Source organism: Talpa occidentalis, unplaced genomic scaffold (assembly GCF_014898055.3).
Source record: "Talpa occidentalis isolate TD23 unplaced genomic scaffold, MPIMG_talOcc4v2.1 talOcc4.5, whole genome shotgun sequence".
In the NCBI taxonomy this organism is placed as follows: Eukaryota; Metazoa; Chordata; class Mammalia; order Eulipotyphla; family Talpidae; genus Talpa; species Talpa occidentalis.
The window spans coordinates 121,385,685-121,404,772 of NW_023604861.1; the positions used below are offsets into that span (position 1 = coordinate 121,385,685).

Sequence of the window (19,088 nt, forward strand, 5' to 3'; positions counted from 1 at the left end):
TTCAATATGTTTTTGTACTGAAGATTTTTTTTCAAACTGAAGTTTTCCTTAGGTTAGAATCCCAAGAATAGAATTATAGAATCAAGGAAATAAACATTAAAAGACTCAAGGGAAGTTTGATACTTTCATAAAAGCTAAAATCAAATTAGATGTCCACCTGTAGTATTAAAAAATGCACTTCACTGCATAGTACCAGCACAGTACGTAGTTCTTAAAAAAATCTTTGGTATTTTCTTCTACTAAAGGTGTATGTTCTGAATTTTTGGACTTCTTAAAGTCTCCAGAACTAAATGAAGAATGTAAGTTTCTGCTGTTTTAAGGCACCAAATTGTGGTAATTTGTTACCACAGCCCCAGGAAACAAACCCACCCATCTTAAGTAAAAAGACTATGATAACATTGAAACACTAGCATAAACTCTCCCAAGGTACTTACCTGGCTTCTATAAGCATCTATATTAATCATCCATAAGAATGTCAGCGTCACAGCCTATCCCTACTCAGGATGACACCTCCAGCACCCCAATCATGGATAAGAATCTTCATTTCCTCAGGTGCAGAAGTTTTAAATATAAAGCTCTTCACCTTTTCCTCAGTGGAGTATGGCTTTTACATCATGATTGAAAACATTTCATCTACCTCGAAGTTTATAAAAATATTTACCAAACTGTCTTTTGATCTTTCATAGCTTCACATTTTCAATAATGGTTTAGTGGTAGTGGTGGTGGTGAAGAAAGCAGTTAGCCTTAAAAAGCACTTGCACGTGCCAGGGGCTGTTCCAAGTCCATTACGTACTAACTCACTTAATCCTCACAATAATCCTGTGAGCAGGTACTTTATCAATCCCATTTTGCTAAACTGAAGCACAGAGAGATTAAGTAACTTGCCCAAGATCACAGAACTAGTGATTAGCAGAGGTGGGCTTGAAGCCCAAGGTGTCTAACTCTGGAATTTATATGGACTCTTGCCTATAATGTAATCCTACTTATCAAGGCATTTCAATTTCAGTATTTTATCCACTGAAATTTATTTTGGTGTAAGAGGGAAGTAGAGCTTTAGTTTTTTATTCCAAATGCTTGGCCTGCTATTCCAATACATACTGAATATTCTATTTTTATCTCAGATTTGAAATGCCATCCTTGTCGGGTACTAAATTTTCATACCTACTTGAGTCTGGTTCTGAATTCTCTATTCTATCTATGACATTCCTGTAGCAGATGTTAACTCTTTACATAATAAGGATATTATTAGCTTTTTATCTTTCCTATTTGTTACAAATATTTTGTCACATATTTTTTTAATGTGGTCATAAAAATTCCTTCAAGTTTTCTTTTATTGCTTCAAAGTTCAGGGAGTTTGGTATGTATCCACATTGACTCCTAATTTTGTTATGAGATGAAAATATTTAGCATATATTTAGTCCATTTGGAATTCATTTGGTGTATCAGACAATACTGTACGTATATTTTTTGAGACTGGATGCTTAAAGGAATTTCCTTTTAATCAGTATAAGCAGCCCCATAATCCCTCACATGGTACCCAAACCAATGACCCACCACTGATTCCACGTCATGACCTCTAAATCCCTACTCCACACCCCTCGTTCATTGAGGTGACACAGAACTTTTGTTTCATTCTCTATGCTAACTTAATTCCCGCCTCCATCACAGACCACACTTGGGGTGTAGCAAGCAAAGAGTGATTGTGGGGAACCAGTGACCCCTGAAGTTTTCTCACACAGAGGAGAAGCAACTCTATTGTAAATACTGAAGAATCTTCATAACGAGAAAAACATAACTATCTTCTTCTCCAACACTAACTTTGAAGTCTTTGGCCAAGTCTCACCAGAATCTTGGCCTAAAGTACAAGGCGTTAGCCCTTTGAGCCCTGGAGGTCTTCAGAGAAGGAAGGAACAGGATTGCTTTAGGACCAGTTACAAAAACCTCCAGGCGGGCTCCAGGCCAGGGATGAAGCCATTTCCGCCTCCCCAGCTTGGCTAATTCCCTGCTCCACTTGGAGCTCTCTGAAGAACTTGCTCTGTTTCCTGGTCTGATAACCCTGGCCTGTGGCTTCCCCAAGTCTCAGTTAACAGAAAGGTAGGCATTTAATATTCTTTTCATTCCTGGAGCCAAAAAAAAAAATCTTAAAGTGCTTGGGCTTTAGGTGCCCTTCAGACTGCAAGTTTGAGTTGTCCCTGCTAGCTATGAATCATCAGACTTAATTTATTAGTTCAGCTTGCTGAGCCTCAGATACTTCGAAAACAGTAAAATGGAGATAATACCCTTTTCGCAGAAATAGATTTAAAAATATATATATATATATATTCACTCCCCTCTTTTCTTTTAGGTAATACTCAACCACTGCTTGTTCCAGGACTTCAACAAGGTTGGCAACTTGCCTCACTGCACACTACCTTCCCCTGCCCCAAAGAAAACACCAAAGAGAAATCCACATGAAGAACAACATCAATATAAAAGAATACATATTGTTTAATTCCATTGACATGACAGTCAAGAAGCAGCAAAATTGAATTGTGGTGACAAACCAGAAAAGTAGTTGCCGCTGGGGTTAGGGTGGTGATTCAATTGTCTGCAAAGGAGCACAGGAAAACTTTTGTGGTGATGAAAACGTTTCATGTTTGTGTGGGTGTGGTTTTATAAGAATATATAATAGTCAAAACACACTAAACTAACATTTAAGATATTTGAATTTTAATGTATGTAAATTAAACCCCAATTTAAAGAAGCTCTTTGTTATACAGAGTTTACATGCACATTAATATGAAGTGGAAATGTGTTTCCTTGCAGTATAAATTTATTTAGCTTCTTTATACTTTTATTGAGGTATAATTTATATATAACATTATATTAGTTTCAGGTGTCCAACATAATGATCTGATTCTTGCTTATATTGTGAAATGGTCACCATTGACTGGATATCCTAAGTCTAATTAACATCACAATAGAATCACAAAAAAATTTTTTTTGAGATGAGAATTTTAATATCTACTTCCTTAGCAGCTTTCAAATTGGAATACAGTATTATTAACTGTAAAGTTACCATGCCGCTGTATCACGTATTTGTTTTAAAATTGGGAGTTTATACCTTTTGACTCCATTGGCCCATTTTGCCCACCTCTGGCAACCAACCAATCCATTCTCTGAGTTGGTTTGTTTTTTTTTTTCAACATTCCACACATAAGTAGATCATACAATATTTGTCTTTCTGATTTATTTCATTTAGCAAAATATACTCAAGGGTCCATACATGTTGTCGCAAATGGCAAGATGTCACTAGGTTTTATAACTAAATAATATTCCTTTGTGCGTGTGTGTGTGTCTATGTGTATGTATCTCACATCTTCTTTATCCATTCACCCATCATTGGACATTTAGGTTGTCTCCATATCTTGGCTATTGTGAATATGCTGCAATGAACATATAAGAGTGCATGAATCTTTCTGAATTAGTGTTTTCATTTTCTTTAAATAAATACCTAGAAGTGGAATTGCTGGAGGCTACAGTAGTTCTATTTTGAATTTGGTGAGGAAACTCCATAGAGTTTTCTATAGTGGCTATACCAGTTTACACACCCACCAATAACAGCGCACAAGGGTTTCCTTTCTCCACATCCTTGCTAACGCTTGTTATTTCCTGTCTTTTTGTTAACAGACATCCAGACAGGTAGGAAGTGATATCTCACTGTGGTTTTGAGTTGCAATGTGCTTTTGATTTAGAAATATGCTTTTTAACATAAATCTTCCCACAGACTTCAAGGCATAACACAAAGAAAAGAAACCAGCATGCCTAAATGTGATTCCTAGCTTCAATTCCTACTAGCTCTATTACTGGTCAAGTTATGTAACCTCTCTGGATTTCCTACTCATCTACTTTAAAATGAGGAATATTTATTATCCATCTCAAATACTGCAAGCCCTAAAAAACAATAATCCATGTTAAGTGCCAGAAACACAGTAAGCATTCAATATATGTTAATCCTCTTCCCTTCCTCTTCCATTTATAAACAGCAAATGGGGTGTAATAATGCAATACTTAAATTCTTTTCCCAAAATGAATGTCAAAGTTATCAAAGAAAGAGGAAGAGAGATGCCTGGATATACACAACAATTTTTCTACAAGTATATTCACAGCATTATTCATAATAGTAGAAAATTGGAAAATCAAACAGGAACAAATTAGGCAGGAACATGAAAATAAATAAAAATATGATAGAAAAACATTCCTGAATTGTACTATTCTATGCTTTAGTCAGAATTAGGACATAAAGAGAACAGAGGGGAAGTAGAAAAGGCAGTCTATCCATTCATTGTCTGATTACAAATAGTAAAAAATAAGGAATAATTAGTAGCTTACCCTGTCTGTACTAAATGGGTATAATTTTCACACATGCAATGCAGGAAAAATTAAAATGCCAAAAATGGCATCTGTAAAGAAGTAGAAAAATACATTAAATAATTTAAAGTAAATAAGAATAGAATGGGGTCAGGTAGTGTCAAACATAAGAATATCAGAGTTATTCTGAAAGACACCTGCTATTAATTGCTGAACTTGTAGAGTCAAATAAAGTAAAAAAAATTTTCGTCAAGATAAAAATACTCTAGAAAATTTCCCAATTGTTTTAGGACACATGATGACAGATAGAAAGCTGTATGCCAGGAAGCAAAATTTGACTGTGTCCATCACTAGCCATCAAAACTTTCCTTCAACAATGATTTAGTCACTGTGGAAGTTATTTTAGCCAAGTCAGAGCCTACACATTGCCATCAGCATTTTATGACACTTTCAAAGAGAGTTATTAACAGAGTCTAGAATAAACTAACACATTATCTCACTGTGGCTATTTCTCCATGTGAATACCTGAAAGTGCTCTAGTAAAAATAAGGTGGCCGAGTTGCTAATTCGATCTGAGGAAATCACTGGCTATGGAGTCATTGTGTTCTTAATATTTCTCCAAATCCAAACGTAAAAATTAAGCTAATAGCCCTACCATCTGACATCTTAATATCATTCTGTGCTTTTCAAAGCGCCTAGTTTATAAAGCAACATTTTGCTTAACAGAAACCATTCTGGGTTCTCCTGACCATGGCAGAGGGGCTAGAAGAAGGAAATCTCAAAAATCCAATTGCTGCCCGTGATTGTTTCTAAAGGTAATGAACTCCTATAGACACTAATTTTGAACTCATTGAAATACCCATAAATACCCAGGTAAAATAATATTGTGCAAAAGAAGGTGGCACAGGTGGTTGAGCGCAGTGCTGTGAAGCTGTCCGCAGCCTCTGCAGGGCTGGATTGATCCTGGCCAGCCACTGAGAATCCCACATAGCAAGGCAGACCTCTCCTGTAGCGCCCACTGCTCCCCTCAGCAGTGTCTTTGGTCCATCTGCCTGTTCTGTTCCCCGCTCTCTCTCTAGTGAATCCTCTCACCCTCCCATGCATCTGGCCTGTACCCCAGTTCTTGTATAAATAAAATAAATCTTAAAATAAAAAGGTTTGTTCTTAAATAAGGGACCAGGAAAATGAATAACTATAAGAAAATGAAAATCAGAATCAACAAAAAACTATGAACCAGAGATACTCTATGGGGGGTGGGGGCGGGGAGGGGAGGGATTGGGGTCAAAATAAGGGGGTTGCAATTGTATGGGGAATATAAAAATAAAATTTATTTAAATAAAAAAAGGTTTGTTTTATATTCTGAATTTGAGGAACAAAGAATGAATTAGAGGAGAAAAAAAGACTAAAATATTAGTTGGTTACAATTAAAACTAAATTCTAATAACTGACCTTTTATCTAAGTTCAGAATGATAAAAATTAAAAACTGCTAACAGGTACAGGATTTGGAGATTTTATTTTATTTTTTAATTTATTCATGCATACAAGAACCGGGGTACAGGCCAGATGTGCAAGAGGGTGAGAGGATTCACCAGAGACAGAGTGGGGAAGAGAACAGGCAGACTGACGAAATACACTGCTGAGGGGAGCAGCAGGTGAGACAGGAGAGGTCTGCCACGCCATGTGGGTATCTCCCCAACAGGGACTGAACCCGCACTGCTGCAGAGGCTGCTGACAGCTTCACAGCGCTGCTACACAGCACTGTGCACAACCGCCTGCACCACCAGGGAGGCCCAATTTGTTAATTTAAAATGGAAACCAGAATACAATTTTGCTATGGGTAAAAAAATACCTTATTATTATATTTGCTGGCAAAGCAAGGAACTGAATATGACCACTAAAATAATCTGAAAAATCTAAGATAAAAGTTAAATCAAGGATACCAATCAATGCAAGAAACTTTTTTTTAGGCTTTTTTTCTTTTCTGCAATATATGCTCAAAATATATTTCCATGCATTCAGAACTAAAGCTAGATAAATTGGGGGGGGAAAAGTGATCAAATGAAATAGGATCATTCTTCACACTAATTAAGCTTTTTTTTCTTTTCAACTGTTCATTAAAAATGTAAGAAAAATCTATTTTTAGTTTAAAGTGAACTGTATTAACTGAAAATTTTCCCGAATTCCCCAGAATAAAAATCATTATTTAAGTTCTTTTATTCTTTCTTAGGGAAGGTTTCTGAAAGATTTCTAATGATGTGTTTTTACAATTCCAATGAATCTGACTAGGTACACAACATGCTAAATCAACAACTGAAAGTTTATCTTTAGAATCAACTAACTATATTGCGTTTTATTTTTGCCCACTATCTCCTTGGTATCTACCACTCTGACTACCAATATGTTCTACAAAATGTCACCTCTCTACCCATACATTACATATACTCAAAAACGGCATCATTCTAAACATTTGCAAAACATGTTTTCATCCTAAGATAGAATGAGAGTCCTAATCTGGAAATGGTACAGGAGTTGCAAGGTAGCTTGGAGTACTTAACACACCTATCTAAGTCAACTAAAATCAGCTATAGCTTGATGACTTTACACCTGTTTATGATATAAAAGTAACAGCTTTCAAAACAATCTTTAAACAGTTCTATTGTTTCATATCATGAGTTTCCTTAAAACAAGAAGGAAGATACACACATATGTTCTGGAGTAAACATAATTTATGAAAGCACAAATCTACCCCACAGAGCTGAGGTAAGAATTAAATGAGTAAATACAAGCCAAGTGCTTGTATAGGGGCTGCGACCTAGGCATTTGGATCCTTATATAAAACTAATCCAGAGAGGCAGCTCTCCTGGCCGCCTGTGACTATGCAGGTTCCTCTCTTTTTCTTTCTCCCTTTCCTAATGAGTCTCCCCTTTTAAAACACACACACACACAAATAAAACCAATTCATTTGGGTGCCAAGCATAGAAGGATAATCAGGATAATCTGGAGAAAATAAAAAAAGCCAATCATTAATTGCTACTAGTACTTGATATGGATTACTGTGGGTTAAAATATAGATTTGGAGGAGAAATACCAGTTATATCAGATCTACTAGTAAGAACTTGGAAATATAACATAGAAGATAAATAGGAACAGACTGACAAAGGAAGACATTTTAAGATGATTCTGGAAGAGATGTCACTGCCAGAGGTAGAACCAGTAGTATAGGAAAGCAGGAGGAGAATTCAACGTAGCCCTTTATCAGACTCCTCTGAGGTCCCTCCTTGCTCTGACAGTTTGTAATTCCAAAGAATGCTGGAGTTAAGCCAGCAGTGATGTCTAAATGAGGTGTGTTGGGCATGAGTTTTTTATGCACATTTTTTAAATATGAAAGAATAGAATTTACTTCAAGTGTAAAACGAATACACTGCCAATGTAAATTATTTGCATTCTCCTTGAGATTTTAGGAATGGGCTTCGGAATGCTTTCTTAGGAAAGAAACTCTTTTTTAAAAGTTACTATTGAAATAAACAAGAAATACACTGAGATCTGTTCTGAACCTTATCAGTATTCTTTGCCAAGGGGCCAAATATAGGGAACACACTGGAGAGTTTTAATAAGACAAGTGGTAGACCATCAGGTGACTGACTATGCATATATTTTTACTAAAATTCTGCTTTTCTTCTCTATTCATGTTTGAATTCCTTTTTAAATGGTAAAATTTAAGTCTCTTCAACATAGCTCCCGCAAGTGGGTATATGCTTCTACTTGAAGTCACAGACCTTTCAAGTGAATGGCCCAGAACCTAAGCCTTCAAGCAAGGGCATGCATACAGGTCAAGGGCAGGTGCTATTAAGACAACACTCACATTAGACAAATTTTGGAATGGCTGAGGTATAGACAGTAAGTCATGAGTAATGACGTATTATCATATTTTGTAATTTTTTTATAATTCTAAATCTATCACTACAATCATGGTAAACTTATTAGTATAAATAAAGTTCTATATTTTCACATTCAGACTTTGTAAACTATTAAGCTCCGGGACACACCTTTCTTTGTATATTGTCTAAAATAACAATTAAACCTATAGGGTCTTGTATATTTAATCATACTAGAGTCAAACAATGACTTTAAGTCTCCCAAATTCTCCGAAAGGGTACAATATTTTTTTGTATTATGTTAGAGTTAGCCAATGTTGACTTCATCTCACCAAGAATGGACCACCTCATATACACTGCAAAGAAATGCTGTAGTCTTACATTCTATATCATTCAAATGTGAATATGGTATGTGAATATGGGGTTTGCTCCAGCCATTACAAATCACAGAATACATTGAGATACTGAAAATAATAAATATCACAACATCATCTCATATCTGCCTCACATCTGCCTCCAGAATCATCAACATACCTCATATTTGCAAGCTGTATATACATAAACCACTTACTAGATTTTCATGAATGAGTCATAGTAATATTCAGTCTAGTAATATTCGGTCATAGTAACATTCAGTCATAGTAATATTCAGTCTATGATTACATGAACACAGTTGAGCATGGACTGCCAGGATTTACATTTAGATAAGAATATGAACCAGAGAAAAAAACACTCTTTTTATACATGTGTTTAACATAATTTTCCTGTGTATAGTCAAAGAAACAATTTATATCAGATGATTAAGTATTAATATTGAATGCATAACGAAATAACAAAGTATAAATATCCTACCTGAATATCTTTATATTTGTCTCGTAAGTCCAAGAGCCGATGATAAGCTTTAATGGCTTCTGAAAATTCCCCAACATCAATGCTAGTGAGAATGTAGTTTTCCCAGATCTGCCAGTGTTCATAGTTGCATTTGAGAGCTTCTTGTAAAGTTCTGAAAGCTTTTACTCTATTGAAAGTCACATTTTAAAGAAAATAATAATGAAAAACCATAGATCAGTAAATCATAGCTAAATGCATAAAATGCTAATGTAGATTTTCTGTGAGTCCTTAATTTTTCATGTTAATAAATAGAATTAGAAACCCAAACAATACCAAGACAAATTTCCCTGCAAAGTTTTTAAAATTTTTTAAAATTTAAAGGGAGCAGGAAACTGCAAAACAAAAATAACTAGAAATGAAAAAGAACAGGAATATGAGAATAAAAACCACTGGAAAGTTTGAAATTGAAAGACATTAAAAATTTTTAAATCTTAACATGTAACAAATGCTACACTGCACATAGAGAACAAATGAACTAAAAGAAAATAGGTGAGGAATTCACACAGTATTCATATTTTAAATAAAAAAATAATAGCGAAGAAAGAATGAGAGGTGAGATTTAAACATGCAATTCACAGGCATTCCACAGTAAGCAAATGCAAAAAATGGCAGGACACTGTATTTGAACAGACAATAGCATTTTCCAGAACTGAACAAAAATCTAACTTCTATGATGAAAGTGTATTTTGCTTACTATTATAAGATTAACCAACACCTAGACATATTGTGTGAAATAGAATATAAAGATAATCCTGGGCCTCCCCGGTGGCGCAGTGGTTGAGCGCTGGGTTGTGAAGCTGCCCGCAGCCTCTGCAGCACCTGTTGGATCCCCGGCCACTGGGGGAGGGTCCCACATGGCGCGCAGACCTCTCCTGCTGTCCACTGCTCCCCTCAGCAGTGTATTTCAGTCAGTCTGCCTGTTCTGGTCTCCGCTCTGGCTCTGGAGAATTCTCTCACCCTCCCACGCTTCTGACTGTACCCAGTGCTTGCATAAATAAACAAATAAATAAATCTTTAAAAAAAAAAGATAATCCTAAAACTTACCACAGAATAACTAGAGGACAGCAGATATTTCATTGGCAATAAAAGACACAGCAGAAGACAATAGACTCACCTTTAAAATGATGAGTAAAAATAACTGTCAGCCTAAAATTTTATAGCCAGCTAAATTTAACACTCAAGAATAAATTCAAAAGCAAACATTTTCAGGAGTATGAAGTATAAAAAAATTTGCTACTTACTAGTAACCCTTATCTAGAGGAACTACTAAGGGATTTCCTCTTACAAAAATAAAAGAGAAGTTAAAGAGAAGGAAAGGGATAAATAAAATGGCTAGGGAGCAAAAATTACTTTATTTGTAGTGGTTGTTTTTGTTTATGTATTTGTTTTAAGTGAAGCCAAAAAGCCAATAAATTCTCTGCAATTAAAAAATATATATACACACCTATACACATATTCCTGGAAACTTAAAAATATACTTCTAAAAAAAGGAAGACGAAAATAATCAAGCTAACAAAATATAAAGAAAGAAATGATCAACAAAATGAAAACCTGGGTATTTGAGGGGAAAAAAAATAAAACAAATGCCTAACAAAATTCCATTTAGAATTCTTAAAAGTATAAATAAAACTAGTAATTTTTGTACATCCTAGAAGAAAGCTATAAATGAATTACACAAAAGGAGTTTAGGAAATAGAGCCACAAAATTTTTGCAATGAATTCTCCTTTACAAGGAGTTTCAATTCACAAATCACTTTCTAAGCCCACAACAGCAGTGACACTACACTGTAAAAGTCACAGAGAAAAAGAAAAAACTTCCCAAGGGACAAGTGGGGAAACAATGCCTAGGGGATTCAGATGAAACAGAGATAAAAGTACTTTAGGGAAGAACCTTGTGATGATAAAGGGATATACAGAGAGTTTAAAGAGTGAGCTTAAGGCCTGGACAGGATTCTTACAGAGGAACAGCAATTATTTAACCCTAAAGTAAAAATCTCAAGAGTCAAAAAAAAGCAATGTCTAAAACAGTGGGAAAGAAAGGAAAGAGTAAAAAGGCAAGCAAAAAGGAGTAATTTATCTTTGACCTTACAGCTTTGCCTTTGCACAAAAACCTATTCATGGTGCTACAGGACGACAAGAAAGTATTAACAGAAATTGAGGAGTAATGTGAAAGAACCCCTAAGGTAGAAAGCAGAATACTTAGGATTAATGGCCTTGAAGACAAGGCAGAGTATCAAGAGACCCTCACTATGTACAAGTTATCAGTGTTACTAGAAAAACTCACTGAGATCATTCCACAACTATGACAGGGATTTCCCTCACCCCTTGCTTTAAACTAAAGGGGTCTCTAGGGTGTTTTCACACAATCAGTTCCAATCAAGAACATAATATTATTTTCTGAAGAGAATGGTAGAACAAACAGTACTTTATTTATGTACATTGTCAACCCAGGGCAGTGGAAACATCTCACAATCTCAACGTAATATGTATTTAATGATATCTGCAGAAATATCTTGTGAATCCGCAAAGAAAAATTAAATTAAGTTTGAAAATAAAGTAAAGCAGAAATGGAAATACAGGCATTTTAATTAATTTATTAAAACTCCAGCAACAACAATCATGGTCTCTGCCCTTTCCTTCACTTTCTGCAGTCAGTAAGTGCAGTTGCTTGTCTCAAAGTGCTTGGCATTTGCCCCTTCTTTTTCCACTAGCTATCTCCTCACTGGCTTGTTACAACAGCTATCTCCTAACTGGTTTACCAGCCTCCAGTTTCCTCTCTAGACTGTCTCATGTACTGCCTCTGAATAAATCTTCCCCAAAAGCTTCTTTCTTCATCATTACCTCACTGAAACCTCTTACTTCCTATTGCCAACAAGATTGTCTCAACTTGTTAGTTAGATCATCAGAGCACAGTGCACTGACCTTTCCAACCTTGCCCCTCACTGTAGATCTCACTACAGTTAGAGTCGGGTTATTTTATTTCCTATCTCCTAACGTGCTGTCTTCATTCCTGTCACTCTGCATACGGTTGCTTTCCTCTTGCCTGTTTCCTCTGTGCTCTCTAGCCCTCCTTCAAATTTTAGTCCAGCATCTTCTATAAAGGTTTCTGAACCACAGTTAAACATCAGAGATTCTCTCTTCTGAGATTCACTGGTAAAGCGTAAATGCTTTCTACCTAATACTTAATTACTATTACTAGAACCCTCGTTGTTTTTCTCACTTGATAGTCACTACAGACTACTTATGTTGCTAATTAATTTTAAAAATATGGCATAATATTTTATTTCTTAAACTTACACACCCTAAAGACAATGGTTCATATTTCATTTCTCAATAATGTCTCACACAGAGGAAGTAAACCAGTAAGAATCTATCAAATGAGTTGACCAACATATAATGAAATTGAGAAATAAAAGTTTGATATCAGACAGTTCAAATAATATTCCTTTATTACATATTAAACATTTTAAAGCTACAAAATACATTTAGAATTCAAATGTGTATATGAAGTCAATCTAACTCAAAAGATATGAGTGGGCAAGGAAAGAAGAAAGAGAAAGACACAATGATTCAGGATCAGTTGAAGAAAACTGTGTTCACTTAATTTGAAAGCAAAGTTCTTTGTATTTTCTGATGTACTTACTTTTGTTTTAATCGTATATAGGAAGTTGATAAGTTGTTCCAAGCTTCAGCATTCTGAAATGATCAAGAACCCAGTTACAGTTACAGATTCTCACATAACATAATGACTGCAACCAAAAATACAACATATTTTCCTATTCAGAGATGTACCCTTATATAATCACAATTTTCAATGAGGTATGTTGAAGGGTATATGAGAAAATTAAACTTCATTTCTATAATTTAGAACTAAAAAGTCACAAATGTAGTCAACAAAATGATATGGGTATTATAGTACTAATTTAGAATTAAATTAAGATTTGACTTTCAAATTTAGAATCACAAAATAGTTGAACTACTTCCAATATAATTTATGCAACATGTACATTATAAATCCAAGGCAATGCAAAATATTGCTTTTCCTATCTTAAAAGATTTTGTTATTCCACCATCATTATTTATCAGATAGGAGAATAAAGGAGTATGTGTTCTCCAGTGTTATTCGTCAATATTTCATCAATCAAACATATTCCTCTATGCAAAGTCTATATAAATAAATCAGTCTCTATATAAACCAAATATAACCAAAGTCTCCATATAGATGTTGATTCTGATAAGAACTTTATGAATTATGTATATTCTTCTTTGTTCCATTTCTTAATAAAATTTAGAGTATATAGTTGTCAAGTTCCATACAAATGATTTAAAAATTAAGTAGCAATAGACTTCTGCTTGCAGGCATAAAATTAGTACAAGACTAGTCTTATCACCATAACAAGTTACAAACTGAGAAAAAAATTAGCGATAGGAGCATAGAATTGTGATCTTTGAGTGGATGGCAATAGCTAAGGCGTCTCAACAACCAAAGTGGCACTTTCAGGGCTGCCGCCTGGAGAGTGGGAACCAAACAAAGCAAAGTAGTCTTACTGAGATGAAGAAAAAGAGATCAGAGTGTAGGCCTGAAAAGGTTGCTGGAATTTGTAGAGCAAAATATTAGGGAAGAGAGACCTACACAGAGAATAAACCCCAGAAATCTCAATAAGCATCTCCTTGAGTCCTTGACTAAGCTAACTCATGTGCAGGGCAAAACATTGTCAGATTGACAGAAAGCTGGAAGCTGAATGGAGATTCAGGAGGTCACAAGTTCCAAGCAACCAGAATTAAGAGTTCCTGTTAATCCTCAATGGCATTAATAAGTTTAAACACCAAAAGATTATATCTTAATTAAAAAAAATTAAAATACTATGAGCAATCGTATACTAACAAATAAGACAACCTAGATGAAATGGACAAATTTCTAGACAGACAGAAACTCTCAAAAGTGATACCAATAAGAAATAGAAACTCTGAACAGACCTAGAGTTAGAAAAGAGAATGAACAAGTAATCAAAAACCTTCCCACAAAGAAATCCCCAGGACCAGAAGCTTTCACTGATAGATTCTACAAAATGTTTAATGCAGAATTAACACCAATCCTTTACAAACTCTTACAACTATTACTCTGAAACCAAACTCAAACAAAGACATAATAAGAAAGAAAACAGATCAATATCACTTATGAATACAGACACAAAATACTCAATAAAATACTAGCAAATGAAATCTTGCAGCATATTAACAGAATTATATAATATGATCAAGTGGGATTTATGCCAGCAATGCAGGCTTGGTTCAATAACCAAAAATCATTACATGTAATAAATTACATTAATAGAATAAAAGGATGGAGGAGAACTACATAATCTCTCAACAAAGAAAAAGCATTTGACAAAATCCAATACCCTCTGCTCAACAAAACCTTCAGTAAACAAGTGGCATAAAGATAGACACACAGATCAATGAAATCAAATTAAGGGTCCAAAAATAAACTCTTACATTTAGTTAATTGGCTTTTGCTCAGGATAACAAAATCAATGAGGAAAGGAGTCTTCAGACAATTATTCTGGAAAAACTGCATATCCACATGTAAAAGAATAAAGTTGGGGGCCTCCCCTGGTGGTGCAATAGTTGAGTGCTGGGCTGCAAAGCTGCCCGCAGCCTCTGCAGCGCCGGTTCAATCCCCGGCCACCGGCAAGGGTCCCACATGGCACGACAGACCTCTCCTGCCGTGCCCGCTGCTCCCCTCAGCAGTATATTTCGTCACTCTGCCTGTTCTGTTCCCCCGCTCTGGCTCTGGTGAATTCGCTCACCCTCCCACGCTTCTAATTGTACCCAGTGCTTGTATAAACAAATAAATAAATCTTAAAAAAAAAAAAAAAAGAATAAAGTTGGGCTCTTTCCTCACACTGTACATAAGAAATTAACTTAAAAGGCCCTTGAACCCCTTGAATCTAAATGTAAGAACTAGAACAAAGAAACTTTTGAAGAAAAGATAAGGGATAAAAATCTTCACAGCCTTGGATTTGACAATAGATTCTTAGATATGACACTGACAACAGAAAAAACAGGTAAGTTGGACTTCATCAACATTAAAAAGTACCTCAAAATACATGATCAAGAATGTGGAAAGCTACTTAGAGAATAAGGGAAATATCTGACAAGGGTCTTTAAACTAGGATAAAGAATTCTTACTTCAACAACAAAAATACAAAAAATAATTTATTTTTTTTTTTTTTTTTTTTTTTTGGAGAAGCTGTTTCTTTTATTTTTTTTTTTTTTTTTTTTTTTTTTATAAATTTTATTGTTATATTCCCCATACAATTGCAGCCCCCCATTCTGACCCCAATCCCTCCCCTCCCGCCCCCGTCCCCCTAAAAGTGTCTCTGGTTCATAGTTTTTTGTTGATTTTGATTTTCACTTTCTTATAGTTTTTCATTTTCCTGGTCCATTATTTAAGTTTTCTAGATTCCTGCTATGAGTGAGACCATCCGGTATTTTTCTTTTTCTTTTTGGCTTATTTCGCTGAGCATGATCCCTTCCAGCGCCATCCATGTTGCAGCAAATTGCATGTGTTTATCTTTACAAAAAATAATTTAAAAATGAACAAAGGGTGTAATAAACATTTCTCCTAAGATGACTCACAAATGGCCAATAAGCACATGAAAATATGTTCAACATCATTAGCCATCAAGGAAATGCAAATTGAAACCATGAGATACCACCCAACATAATCGCTATAATCAAAACCAGATAATAACAAATATGGACAAGTATGTGAGAAATAGAAACCCTCATACATTAGTGGGAATGTAAATGGTGCTTTAGAAAATAGTCTGGCAGTTTCTCAAATTTTGAACATAGAACATATGAACCAATAACTCTACTTCCAGTTATATACCAAACATAAATGGAAATATATGTGCACATAAAAGAAATTTGTAAATGAAATGAATGTTCAAAGCAGTGTGATTCATAATAGCCTAAAATTGGAAACAATCTAATTGTCCCTCAAGTGATGGATGGATAAATAATGTGAATTGACCAAACAAGGGAATGTTATATGCCAAAGAAAGTGTTGAATAACAAAGTACTGATAATACATGCTACAACATGGATGAACCAAGGAAACATTAATTTAAGTGAAAGAAGCCAACTACAAAAAACACATACTGTATGATTCTATTTCTATGAAATAGAATAGGCAAATCTACAGAGACAGAGAGAACATCTGTGGTCACTGGCTTGGGGTGAGGAGTAGAGAGTGACTGCTCATGGGTACAGGGGTTTCTTCTGATGATAACGAAAATGTACTACAATTGTTTATGATGACAGTTGCAAATTTTGAATATACTGTCACTTTAAACAGATGAACTATATGGTACCTGAATTATTTAACATCTCAGAAAAGCTGTTAAGTATAAAAAGACTATACACTAGAAGACCTTCCTAATAATGCAATTAACAAGGGCAGCACATGTTAGTGATAACAAAATATATGTGAGAACCTGTTACATACTTCAGTGAAGTGAATTGTTAACCATAACACTTTCATCAAGATTATTTTCTACATGGAACCATGAATAACGTAGCTACTAGAAGAAAGGCTTATTTCTAGATTTATGAATCATACACTAAGATGTGACCTTCCATCAAAGGGATACTTTCCTCCAACACAAAAATAACAGCTGTTCCTTCTTTTTAACATAAAATAGAAAATTTATATTTTTAATATTTTGCCTTCTATTTCTCTCTTTTTATTGCAATAAGAACAGTTAACATAGGGGCCTCCCCAGTGGCACAGTGGGTTGAACACAGTACTGTGAAGCTGTCTGCTGCCTCTGCAGCATAGGTTCAATTCCCGGCCAGCTAGGTCGATTCCCACATGGCATGGCAGACCTCTCCAGTCTTGCCTGCTGCTCCCCTCAGCAGCGCTTTTGGTCCGTCTGCCTGTTCTGTTGCCTGCTGTTTCTCTGGTGAATCCTCTCTCCTCCCGCACAGTTGGCCTGTACCCCAGCTATTGTATAAATTAAAAAAAAAAAATTAAAAAAAAAAAAGCACTCCTTTAAAAACAAAAAAAGAAAAGTTAACGTAAGTGCTACTCTTTTTGCAAAGTTTTAAATGCACAATATAGAATTGTGACTATACATACAATGCTATTCAGCAGCTCTCTAGAACTTACTCATCTTGCCTAACTGAAACTATATGCTCATACAAATTGCTATTCTGGACTACAGTACAATTTAAATAACTTAAGAGAATGTTAAAGAAATGGAATAAAAGGAAAGCCAAACAAACTTACGTCGGGTTCTAGCGTTACACAACGCTGAAACGCCTTCGCTGAACCTCCATAGTCTTCCAAGGCTAAATAGGCACAGCCGAGAGAAAACCACACCCCGAGCTGCAAAAAAACAAAGTCAAAGTCATTCACACAAAGACATTTACAGGATGTCATATAAACTTCACTTAAGGCACTAACAAACACACTACTATAAAGAATCCACAGCTATAGAATAAATATGTGCCTTACATTTTAGATTAGTTTAAATACAGGCAATTTAACAATGAAGATAAATTTTTCCATGCGATTTTCAAAGCTGAACATTAATTTTCAAATTACACTGAAAGCACATGTACTATCAATGTATATTTTTTGCTGAGGAAAAACAAAGTCTTCATATTAACCAAACTCCATGAATACAATGGGGAGTTCCATTTATAAGCCCAGATATAATAACCTGGAATTACTCTAACATTTTTACTAAAAAGCATCAGCTATGTAAAAGCAGTCATGTGCTGCATAATCATGTTTCAGAAGACGGCAGAGCACAAGTAACAGTGGTCCCTATAAACAGCCTTGGTGTGCAGTGGGTTGTACCATCCAGGTTTGTGTAATTATACCCTATGACATCCACACAAGACAGAATCACCCAATGATTGCATATAAAATATCAGCAGACTCAGAGCTGAAGAATACATCATCAACTGAAAAGAACTTCTATTTTCACCTTCAAGTTAGGTCACAAATCTAACCAAGAGTCAAATGGCCCTAACATGTGTCTGTTTAGGCTTTCATGAAATAATTTAGAAAAATAGGTAGACTCAGAATTCAGATTATTAAACAGTCATTCAAAATGGAACTCTATAAACAGAAATTTTAGAACAGGTTAACTGAGAAGAAGCCATTGAAATTACAAGAAAATTCTTTATATCACAGGGTTTCCTTCAAATTCAATAGCTTTCATCAAAAGGAAGATAAAACTGATTTTAAAATTTCAAAGAAAGTCATCAGAAATGCAACGATCACAAGTCAGGCTTGCTTTCCTTGTTTTGAGATAGCCAGTGGGCCGGCAGGAGAAGGCAGCTACTTTCTTTCTTACTGCCAACACAAAGTGAGCAGTGGACTAAGCACTTCAGAGTGGGAAAGGAAATGAGGTGCTCTGTTACCTGTCCACAGTCTTTTGCAAGGCAGGGAGGAGGCTGCTTCTACCTCTCTCCTCCCCTAGCCATTCCCACAAAACTCTCTTCATATGGCTAGTAGGAGCCAGAGAGTTCTTTAAAAAGATAAAGAGGTTTACTCCAAAATTAGAGATAAGCCTTAAGAAAGCAAACTTCCTTGGAAATTTAACACTTTGCCTTGAAGTCACAGAAGGCAATAAGTAATTGTTGCTGGAGACTGGAGAATTTTGGTAGACAAACAGGTAATAGGTGAAAAGTGATTCAGAATGTGTGTTTGGTGGTGGTAGAAGCAGAGTATTAGATTGAAATAAAAAGTTAGGAGTCACTTTTCTGACTTGCAGAAACTTGCACATGATCTCATGAAGGTGTGCTTTCGTTTGGCCCTATACAGAATCAAGAGTTCCGTGAACCAAGCCACGCTCACTAAATATGATACAATATGAGAGAACCCAGAAGTCCAATGCTAATTTACAAAACAAGCTCTCTAACTTGGACCATGTTAAAATCTATTTCAC

At 35.3% G+C, this 19,088-nt stretch overlaps 1 protein-coding gene across 1 annotated transcript in view; it reads right to left on the bottom strand.

Moving 5' to 3' along the window:
- The window catches only part of TTC27 (tetratricopeptide repeat domain 27), a 117,893-nt gene that overhangs the window by 15,869 nt on the left and 82,936 nt on the right, over positions 1–19,088 (bottom strand). The window contains exons 14-16 of the mRNA XM_037528249.2: positions 17,417–17,515; positions 12,761–12,813; positions 9,079–9,244 (exon numbers count right to left, since the gene is read on the bottom strand). Of these exons, the coding sequence (XP_037384146.1) occupies positions 9,079–9,244; positions 12,761–12,813; positions 17,417–17,515 (318 nt within the window). The remainder of the gene's footprint in view (positions 1–9,078; positions 9,245–12,760; positions 12,814–17,416; positions 17,516–19,088) is intronic.